Genomic DNA, 11379 nt, shown 5'->3' with positions numbered 1-11379 from the left:
AAAAGTTTTTTCCGAACTCATTTAACCAGTTCAGGCAGGGTCGAACCGATTCGAACTGTAACAGTAGCCGAAATCGAACGCGAAAGGCGTGAACTCTAGTGCAACCGAACCCGTTAAAATTCTGGCTCGACATGCTGCTAAATACACATGTTAGAAACCCAACCGTTACTGTGCATTGATAAGTATGTAATGAAAGTCAATGTTGATGGCAGGCAATTTAGGCACGATGAAACCACCTGAGCTGAGTAGTTTATAACTCCAAAGCGAACATGATATAAGCATTCCAACATTTTCTAGTAGTATCAGGTACATTATCATTCCTGACAAAAGCAATGAATGATCATTTTTTAAGTACGGACTGCACTATGTAGCCAGCATAAGCTGTGGACGAGAGGTGTGCGTACTACGTGATCATAATGCAAACATAACTGTCATGTCATGCTCCAACACACAAGCCAAAAGCATATCCGCGATGTATATTGCGCGATGTATGTTTTCAACCAGCGTACAGTGAGAGCAATTAACATGATATGAGATTTGTTACAGAGACTAAGATTTCGAATTACCATCATTATACCACGCAAATATCCCTACAATGGTGACAGCTATGGAGATCACATTGTATGGACTTCCATACAAGTTCAGCCACAGCTTGTAGGGAATAGAGGCTGGTCCGGGAACGAAAGACAGCAGGGGTTTTCAGATGACTCGTAATAGAGTGCCCTTAGTGGAACGTGATGCTCCGCTGTTCGGAAGCCTGGTCCGACTCGAGCAGGACGCAGCATCCGCAGGAGCCGAAGAGGTCGTGAAGAGCGGCAATGCGCTGCCTGCGCATTCGGTAGCTTGGAGCAAGTGGAAGTTTGCTAGAGATCCTATAATTACTTACACCGCAGCAGGCAGCGGGGGTAAGCCGGCGAAGTACACGAGGGGGCCGTCTCCCGGACCAACACTGAATAGGCCATTCGCCAGGGCGAGTAGAGCCCCTTGCTCAAGTGTGCCTCCGATGGGCATCATTCGCGGCGCCAGCGCCAACATGTTGCACAAGGCACTGCCACTGCGCACTAACACCAGAGCGGGCAGAGCCGGTCTATCGGCACCCAAGTCGCGCAGGGCAGACAGAACAGCCGGCAGCGCGGGCCAGCTGGAACCCGCCACGACCGCGACACAAAGTGGCCACGCCAGCGCAACCAGTAAACGGAAAAGCTCTCGCCGGTGCGATGCCCACACAAGGCCCGCCACAAGGGCCGCGTGCAGCACCAGGCCGAGTGCGGCCACTGCGGCTCCCCATGTCGCCACTTGCGCCACGTCGGCCGACAATGCCAAAGAAAGGGCGCCGAGAGGACATGCCCTGGATTACAGAGAGACGGCAGGTGTGTGCGCAACTTAACTGTGGAGCGAGAGACGTTGTGAGCGTACCATGCCAGTAGCCCGTTGAGCAGGCGCGCAAGCGCGTCCCCGGCATCAGCCAGCAGCGTCCGCAAAGGTGAGTTCCGTTGTCGTGCGAGGGCGCATCCCAGAAGAGCGGAGGCCGCCGCTACTCCCAACAGATTACCGCTGGGTCCGGACACTGAGCAGAAGGAAGGTCATTTCATATGTGCTTTTCCCAAGCGTCTAGTACAAACCTCGTGTTCCTCCCAATCGCCGGGAGAGTTCTGACTGGTTTGCAGGGCTTCGGGTCTGAAAAGAGGGAGGGCCACTAAAACCGGCTTTGTACCAATTATTCAGGCTCACCGAAAACACGAAGGCCTGAAGCAAGTTGTCCGGTACCAGGTTTCTGCATGGAAATTCGTCTCGGCACAGTGGGCTTCATGTCCAGTGTTCTTACCTGAACCAGTCGAGAGGCTCGGCCGCAGCATTGCGCTCGGAGGAGTCCAGGCCGGCCAGGCTTGCGAGCAGGAGACCCATCAGGCCAGCGGACAGCTGCAGGAAGAGCACGAGGGCGAACAGCCTACCCGGTCGCCGGCCGCCGCCGGCCAACACCATTCGGCACGAGAGCAGCGGAAGGGTACCTGCGCCTGAGATGCGCAAAAGCAGCTCACCTGCGTGGAGACAGAGCGTCGATGAGAACGTAGAGTTAAGCCTGTGCCACCGCTCTTACCCGGAACTGCGAGTGGTCTACGCACGGTGCTAGGTGCCAGCAGCCTGATGAGCACGCCGGCGGCAGTTGTCAGCGCAGGTGGCATCAGCAGTCGGAGAAGCCGCTGGCGGGTGCTACGCCGGGGAGACCTGTGTGCCGCAGCAGACGTTACCAGACCGGAGGATGCCATCTTCTGGGGCTCGGATGATGCCGCTGTCCATGGGCACCATGCTCGGCCTAAGTTAATTTTCTTTGGGAGAGCATTTGTTTGTTTATGAGAAATAATGTCACCATCTCAGCTCGTTGGACTCGCCTTGTCTTTGGACAAAAAAGCAGCTTATTTGAGATAAAACTAAAAGGTGCTGTCCAGGAGGGTAATCTTTTAACTGTATGTGGAAGATAAGAACGAAGGTTAATCAAAAGAAAATCGAATGGTTTTTCATTGTCGAGTCGGCATTAAAATGAACATGTCATTACGCCTTCCTAGCGTATTTTTCAAAATTCATGGCCCTCGTTTTACAGGTACCACACCTAAACTAGCGGCACGGTAATCCCAAGGTCAGGGGCAGCAGGTAAACCCATCGTGAGCGCTGTTTGCTTTTTTTTCTTGACCAGGCGTTGTGAAAATTCAGCCTGCAGTTGTGAGCCTGCAAACATGGTTCTATTAGCACAAATTTCCCTCCAGCGACCTGTCGTTTTTGGTTGCGCCGAGCCAGAGAGCTTATGCGATGCGCTCCTGTCTTACTCAAGTAACAGCAAGTTATTGGATTACAGCTATAGTGGAGTACAGCGCACTCCTTTCAGCGATAGGCTTAAGAGGTTGTATGAAAACAAAGTGGCTCTGCCTGCTTTTCTATAACTGCTGGCAGTGTACACTTTCTAGGGCACGAATTAATAGTTGTAAGTGTTTCTCTTTCTATACTTGAATGCTGCTAAATCTGCAATATGCGACCTCATGCTTAATGAAGCATTAGCCATCTCATAAAAATGCTTAAAAAGCTAGACTCTCTGAAATGAGTGTTGGTTTAAATTCTAAAACATCCTATCTTAAATTTATATTACACACATGGTGGTCGAAATAACTATTACGGACAGGCACATGCAATATTTGACAGACGTGGTTCTTAATAGATATAGGATTGACGCAGAGAAGAAAACAAGGTGGAATGTCATTTGTAATAACCAGCTGGAGCAACAAGGCTCGCTTATGTTGGTCTGGATTGTACCCTGCTGATATGTACAAACTATGAGGTTTATGCTGATCAGAAATGGCGCATATGAGCTAGTCCTGATATACGCTCCTTGCGGTAGCGTAAGAGTATCCGAATCGTTTGCCACTGGAAAATGTAGAGACATGCAATGCTTAGACTTATATTATTAAGACAAATTTTGTTTATAAATATGAGAAATGTTTTATAAAGTACGAAGAAACAATCCCTTAGAAATAAACGCAGATTCTCTGTGAATCTCCGGCCTTAACCTCAGCTCTCTTTAATTCCGTTATGTCTCCTATGCTCAATGTCATCGCAAAATCTACTTTTATTATTTCTTTTCCAGATGAAGTGCCGGAATTTATATTACTATATATTGTTGCCTAGCACATGCACCAAATGTTACGAAGCGGCAAGCCGATGAAAACAGAACAGAGGACAGAGAGAAGATGTTCGATGACCGTGAGATGACGTTTAGTGAAATGTTAGCGAGGCTAGCACAAGCGCTCCCTACCGCGCCACTGCCTGTTTCTTCTTCCTTGCTCGTCTGTAACAATATGTTATCGACCCCCAATGCACCTCAGATGGCCAACGGCTACTGATCCAAGTTCGATTCCGCGTTTGGATGAGGCCGAAAGAGAAATATTGCCCCTGTGTGAATAAAAACAGCACAAACAGGAGACAGGGCAAGATATTACGAAGCTACAGGACAAGTGCTGACTCAGAATTCAGCCTCAACCTTTATTCCCAAACCCAGAAAAACAACTGTGACGAAAATGAAGTCCTTTCGCGTAAAACCTCCCTGGGTGCATCTCCTAATCTCCTTTGAAATAAAATATGCTTCTACCGCGTCTTTCGTCAACTTTTTTGAGCGCCGATACAAAATTCTAATATGGTCAGATAGGGGGAGAAAGAGAGAAACAGCTGTTATTGCCAAAAGAGTAATCATTAAGGCATGTCGGCCTGGCGTTCTCCTTCTTCATTGTCTCACAAGAATCGCAATCGGAGACCTCTTTCAAGGAAAAAGTTTTCTTTTCTGAGTGACATTTTGACTAGCATGTGAACCCAGGGTTGTTTCACGCGAAAGGGGCTTCGTTTTCGTCACATTTGTTTTTATGGGCCTTGGAATAAAAGGCTGACGCTCAGTTGTTATTCAGCGCTTGTCCTGTAGCTTCCTTTTACCTTGTTCTATGTCTTCTTGTTTGCGCTGTTTTGTTAGCAATGGATGTTTGCTAAATCGCCCAGCAAAGTATCTTCGTTACCCCTGTGTGTTGGTCTCAACCACTGTACGTTAAATGCTCCCATATGGTGTAATTCAATCTGTAGCCTTTCAATGAGGCGTCCCTCATACATTTCGGAACACTTTAGGCCGTTAAACAAAGTCATTTATGTATTATTTATTTTCTTTTTGAAAAGTCCTAGCTGTATTTGGCTCTTTGGCTTTCTCCCTCCGCCACCGGTAATTATGCCTCTGCTGAAAAATGCGCACTAATTGCGAAACGATGTCACATTGATGTCAATACTGCGAAATACCTGCTTTTGTTTTGATTCTTGTTAAAATACCCTGTAGCCTACGATGCTAGAGGCTATCAGCTTCAGTCTCCTTTTTGAGCGAAATTTATGTTTATTGATTCATTCATTCATTTTTCTTGCTCTCTTATTCGACTCATCTGTGCAGCCTGCGTAATGTTATCAAATGATCTGATATTGTGAGTATGCGCTCTCTGTAGACACCCATTTCACCACATTCGGGTAGCGAGCAGAGCCACATGTAGTTGCATGGTCATCTTGCATATGCACAATTCGTACTCGCGTACCTCCAACGAGACAGAAGAAAGGTAAATCACTCCTGGAGCTGGTAGGATATGCCGCATTCAGAAAGGCAGGAAGGTTTTGATGTACTGTCACACATTGTAGGGCATGTTTCGCTGATAATTCGGCAGATGACCATGTGACACCCGCTCACTGTCATCGTACGCGAGAGCGCATACAGCTCGCTAAATCAAATAGGCGTCGTCGCAGCTCAGCATTGAGAACAGCGCGAAAGAACCTGTAAGAAACAAACACGCTTAATTTCGTGTCGAAATTATGGTACAACCGCTAGTTGTGCAACGTTCAAGTGATTTCATGCCGTACCCTTTACGAATTTTCTTACCACCTGCAAGTTCATGTGGAGGCTAGTGGGCTGTAGGAACACGAATCGATGACATATGTACGAGTGCACGCACAGACAGAACTTTCTGTTCTGATTTGAAGTGAGGTTTTTGTTTTGACTGGGGTTTCATTTATCGGCTATCAATGCCCTATGACTAATTACTCCCTTATTTGAAACCTACACCACCTTGTGGGATTCTCCTAAATATTAGACCAACACCATTCTCACTTCGAGTTACAGATCAATTCGCTCTCGCCCTACCATCTAATCAATTCGCTCTCGCCCTACCATCTAATATGCTAACCATCCTGGTTAGTTATGTCGGTATAGTTACTACCCAGGAAAGGCGGTGGTGCCAGGTTCGATCCGTGCATCAGGACGAATTTTTCTTCAACTACGAAGTCTCTGAGAAAGCTGTGTAGCTTTCCTTTGCAGCCGTATGGCTGCGCTTGGGTGAATGTCAATGAGTAATTACTCCCTTATTAGAAATATACCCCCCCTTAGGGCATTCTCCTAAAAAGTAGACCATGCCCAATTTGAGTTGCTGGGCTTCAAGTTCCTTATTTTTGTGTTGTGTGGCGTTTTTACATCACGTCTAAGCAGCTCTACGCTGCTGAGATTTTGACTTGGTACGTCTGATTCCCTATCAACTTTGGCCGTTTGACGTAAACGAGCGTATATAGGATCCCCACATCCTTAGTCTTCGCACTGCATACAATCATGGAAACTGCACTGCATGACGAGTGAATTTAGTGCAGCATGCCAGTCATCTCGTGCAATCTGCAAGGTATCGTTCCAGGTGGTCTCCACTGAAGCATTGCGCTACGATCATAATGGAGCTCTAGCCGTCATGATTTTCAATTGAGTGACCAACCAGAGAATCCCAAGAAGACCATACTTGAATAAACCGACAGATAAGGAATATTTTTTGATGGATGTGTGAGTATTGTTTCAACACTATCACTCTGGTACTTGAAAAAACGCTGGGTATAACCAAACCCGGTCCGTAGCTCTTCATTCAGTCAGAACATCGGCAAAAACGTAATTATTACGGAACCATAGGGTAGAAAGACGGATGTGTAAAAATACTAGTGCAATATGCCTAATTATATTCGATGGCAAGCTGTGATGATCCACAAGTGCCGAAGTTAAACGAAAGGAACTCAAGTTTAACTAACAGCTACGGCGAGAGTGCTGCCTCACCCATTTATACGTTGGTGATTATCTTAACGCATTAGGAGTGCCCATAGTTATACCTTGCATTCATAAATAGTAGTCCTACTCAGGAAGATGTTACATAGTGATAAATAGTACTATTTATTTGAAATAAGTATCACTAATGTGCATTGTGTGGCAATGTGTGTGGTATGAAGCATTTGCACAGCGCCTGAAATTACTGCGCTGAACGAAGTCTCGTGAGTGGTGTCGAGGTAGCGTCATCAGCTCGTGATCCAAATGGCAGTGGTTTAGTTCGGCAACTGCGTTTTGAAAAACGTGTTCTTCTTTCCTCGCAGGATATTTGCGATCCCGTTTGACTCAGGTTGCCAATGCCAGTATGTCGTTGCCCTTTGCGACACACATTAGGAAATACCCATCAAAAAAATTTCAAACTCCCTGTGCATGCTCTTGACAACCAATATTTCACTAAAAAGCATAAACAGCCCGATACCTTACATACTTTGCAAATTAGGCCGTATCCTCATATGTACACACTGTGACTCAATACAACTAAATCAGCCAAAAAGAACCGAAGGCTTTATTGCATGGAACTAATGGAATTTGAGCCATACACAATAGTCTTCTGTGGTCGTTAGTGGTATGGAAGACATTTTTGATCGGCCTACTTCCTTACTTGGTGTGGAATTGATAAAAACAATAATTAGTGGCGGACAGGCACAAGAAAACTTCGCACTTCCTGCATCGCACTCGTGATTTGGAATTGCATCCAGGTCTCCTGCAACGCTGTGGGAATCTTCCTTCAACGTGTTGTGGCCAGTGCGCTTTAGCATGTATATTAGCAGAGTTTGTAGGAAGGGGCACACTATTGTGAGGTGCTTTTGGTGCATTCTCTAGACTTTCCGCACATGGTCGCCCTCGCTTTTTCTCCAAAGCATGATTGCAAATGATCAGGCTCAAGGCAGTGTCAGTTTGAAACTGCACCATATCCATCGTGTTATTTCGGACAAGACCTTCTGCAGAAGCATCTCATAAATACTGCAACCATGAGTTTGCAAGTGCGAACGAGGTGAGGCGTGAAATGACCCTTACAGGCCGATTTTTTGTTTGTGCTCTAATTTGATACAGCGACATCATGAAATCCAACTTATCAACCCCACCCATGTGACGATTGTACTCCAGTATAGCCTGTGGGCATTCCACCTCAATGCGCTCCTTTTTTGAAGAGCTCCATCTCCTCACAACCCCAGCCTCACCAGTGGAGACGTGTGTTGAGGCCACTGTCACCAGATTGTTGTCCTTCCATCGCACAAGGGCCACGTCTCCCTTTTCCGTCACCTTGATATCAGAGCTCCCACGCTCCTCCTTTCGCATTTCTTTTTCGCCCTTCAGCTTGCAACCGAGCAGCCTGTTGCACCTGATTGTACCAGTGGCAAGGATACCAATACTTTTCAGTTCCCTCAGAAGCAACACAGATGTGAAGTATTGTCGAAAAATACCTTGAGGTTGCTGTGTTTTGGGAACGACTCCACAAGCCTCATTACTACACAGCCCCCCAGCCCAAGGTATGAGAACTCTCTGTCTATACCTGTGCCTTTGCCTTTATACAATTCAAAATCATGCGCAAGGCCATCGGTGCTGCACCGCACGAAGATTTTGACTCCGACAGGGTTTGGCTTGCTCTTCACCACTTGCTTCGCTGGGATCCTACCAGCTAATGCCACCATCTGCTCATCAATGCAATTGTGTTCAAGCTCTTAAAGTTGAAGGCGTCGGAACCGAATCACATCAAGAAGTGGCCTCACCTTCCAGAACTTGTCCAGGCTAGATACAATCCTTGGTTCATTCTGGTCGGCCATGTGCAGTGCGCTTCGCAGCCTAAAAAATCTATTTACTGGCATTGCATCTGCGATTGCAGGAATTCGGGTACCTTTTTGCCAATACATGCGGGCACGCTGGAATTTCAGGACTCCCATGTAAACCAAAATTCCAAAAAACACTTTCATCTCTTCAACGGAGCACGAACTTTCGGCTCCTGTGTTCTGCAAGGCATAAATGTTTGTGTACTTCATGAAGCGCTCGAACACTTCGTCTGTGAAATACTTCATAAAATACTGTAGCGGTTCCTCTGGCGTTGACCCGCCAAGCGGCTGGTATGTGCAGCGCGTGTCCACTGGATCGAAATGTTTGGCGACCCACTTGACATGTTTCACTTTTTTTGCAGGCGGCTCTTCACTGTCACTTTGATCATCGTCGGCGGCTGCCAGTTGCATTGCTTGGTCATGCTAGTCATCGGATGCAGTTTCCTATAAATGTGAAGGCAAATTTATGCAGCTGACACAAGACTTCTCATCTTGCCACTTACCTCTTGAACTGGCTGTAGATCGTCGACTTCGTCGTCACAGAGATCCGCGTCTGACACATCTCCAATCACGATCGCATCAAAAAGCTGGTCGATGGACGAGTTCGGAGCCTTACGTCTCGTTCTAGCACGATTATTGAGGCCTATAATAAAAAAGGCTCAGGAATACAGAAACCCTTCATTCACAGCAGTTGCACAAGGTTGAAGCAGCGGCTGCCAAAAGGGTGCATGTGACACGTTGTGTACAAATGGACACGCCATGGTAAGCATGACCGCCGTTTCCTAACCAGACGTACAATAAAAAATTAATGCGTATTATTGTGATCTGTAGCACTTATCTATTAAGACCACATCTTTAGTTTTTCCTTAGTCAACGTTTGACCTACACAAAAAAGATAAAACCAAGAGCACTTACTTGACGCGCCGTAGAACGTCGAGGCGTCCATTTTGTTCTCTTGTTTTGGTAACGCATTTGGCGCGGCAATCACGAGATGGCAGCACCGTTCGGTAGAGCAGGAAATTCGAATGCGGCCTGTGCAGCTCAAGCGTTGAGAACGACTATAGGAACACTCAAAAAAGGTCGTAAAACCGCGTGTACAATTGTGCACGCCGTGTCGCAAACTTCCGCAGCCATTCAGATCCCAGTAATGGCAACAGTCACCGGCTAGGTGACCTACCAACTATGCTTTAAAAACACCTGACTGAGTAAGAGCTTAATGGCGTCCTATTTTCATGCCTGGCTAAGCACTGATTGGATGGCGGGTTGCGTGACGGCACAAAGTGGTGTGCTATTGCTTGATCGATCTGAGAATTTTATGATACACTTCGGTTTATTACACGAAAGCCTCCGCTTTGCGAGGCAAATATTATTGTGTGTTCGGCAGAATGCAGTTGACAGGTGAGGCGGTCGCGAAAGCATTGGTTGGCGAGTTGTGTGATGACTGGGGGCTGCAAGATATTGCTTAAATGGCAGGAGCTGCGAACTTACTTTCTTCGGAAATGAGTTCGTGAATTGAGGATAGAACCCTCCGGGTTCGTCACATCTTTAGTTACGCGCTACTCTTAGGGTTTGAAAGTATGCCCGTTTCGTGAAGCTCGGTTAAACTGGGCCTTATTTTTGTTAGGTACTGTTTACATAATGCGGTCGCATACGATGGTATGATCAACAGTATGCGTGAGATTAGATAGGCACCAACAAGTGGATAGTGCACGTAGGTGAAATGTCCGTAACGGGAAGCAACATACGACAGCCATCAACACATAGGCAGTACATTAGAAATGTGAAGCGAAACTCTCCCCAAATTGTTTTCTCGCAATGTGCGAAATATTGCTCCCAGAATGCTAAAGTCACCATGAAAAAAGGGGTAAGCTACGGGAGCACTCCCCACTTCTCTTTGGTCTTCACTTGCTATTTAGGACGTACTCAGAGTCATACTTCCGAATTGAGGATTATGTTATTGAGGTGTACCTTACTAAATCCTTAACTTCACTAATGACACTGGCTTCCTACTTCAAAGTACAAAACAAAACATAATAAACGACCAAAACAGCCCATGCAGAGGAAGCTTAAAATGATTAAGCAAAAGTATTATCTTCAACACCGTAAAAACAGTAGTCTACGGTAAGTAGCCAGTACGGAGATACAGCAAAAATGTGTCTAGTAACGCAAGAAGCCCCAGGCTCCGATTAAGAGATTGAAGTAACTCCACCATACTCTTAAATTAATTAATAACCAATTAATTAATTACTAAGGGTTGAAAGTTCTACGCACATCGTAGACATGCTTCTGACTAAAATCTTAGACTGCCAACGTGAATAGAAAGGACATGCGTAAGTCTGAAATCTACAATGCTTCATTTACCGTTATTGCCTGACTATAATTTTTCACAGTCGAATAGATAGCGTTGGTGTCATGGCGATTTTCTGCGCTTAGGATACAGCTCTGCTGCTGACGAAAACGGGCTCGAATAACAGATGTGTGCACATTAGTGGTGAAGAGAATTCGAGTCCTTCGTACTTTCATTTGGCACGTTAGTGAATTGTTCAACTTCCGAGGCATTGTGAGCGAATCGTGAAAGAACAAAGATTCCGCAGCCGCGTGACCACCTGCAGGCAGTCTCTTCGTAACGTCAGTTATTACTAGATCTTGCGACTGCTGTTTTCATAATCCTCCTTTATTCATCTGCGCATAGAACATACATGGAGTCATCCAGCATTGTCTATCACATAGAGGTAGAGTCGATCCGACTTTGAATATTATCCTGCATTCACATACAACACTGGGTTTAGTTCGTAGTGTTTCTTGCTATAAGCAAACGTCCGACGCCTCCTAACGTCGATGTGCTTGACTGCGGGGTGAGTAATGTTTGAAAAAATTTTCACATCACCGCACAGGAAG

General features: G+C 46.2%; 1 protein-coding gene and 1 pseudogene across 1 annotated transcript; both read right to left on the bottom strand.

Annotated features, from left to right (window-relative positions):
- Positions 1-652: 652 nt before the first annotated feature.
- Positions 653-2267, bottom strand: LOC146200510 (uncharacterized). Its single transcript, XM_084592383.1, has 6 exons — positions 2099-2267; positions 1826-2039; positions 1658-1774; positions 1417-1554; positions 887-1348; positions 653-827 (listed from the first exon to the last, which is right to left on the bottom strand). Exons 1-6 carry the CDS (start codon positions 2265-2267, stop codon positions 725-727), a joined length of 1203 nt encoding a protein of 400 aa, XP_084448509.1. The 3' UTR covers positions 653-724.
- A 3018-nt stretch (positions 2268-5285) lies between these two features.
- On the bottom strand, positions 5286-9427 carry LOC146200509 (uncharacterized; annotated as a pseudogene).
- Between the last annotated feature and the right edge of the window lie 1952 nt (positions 9428-11379).

The sequence above is a fragment of the Amblyomma maculatum genome, chromosome 2, assembly GCF_055883805.1.
Source record: "Amblyomma maculatum isolate TAMU_Amacu chromosome 2, ASM5588380v1, whole genome shotgun sequence".
NCBI classification, from domain to species: Eukaryota; Metazoa; Arthropoda; class Arachnida; order Ixodida; family Ixodidae; genus Amblyomma; species Amblyomma maculatum.
The sequence above is the reverse complement of the archived record's forward strand: the minus strand, read 5'-3'. Positions and strand labels throughout refer to the sequence as shown.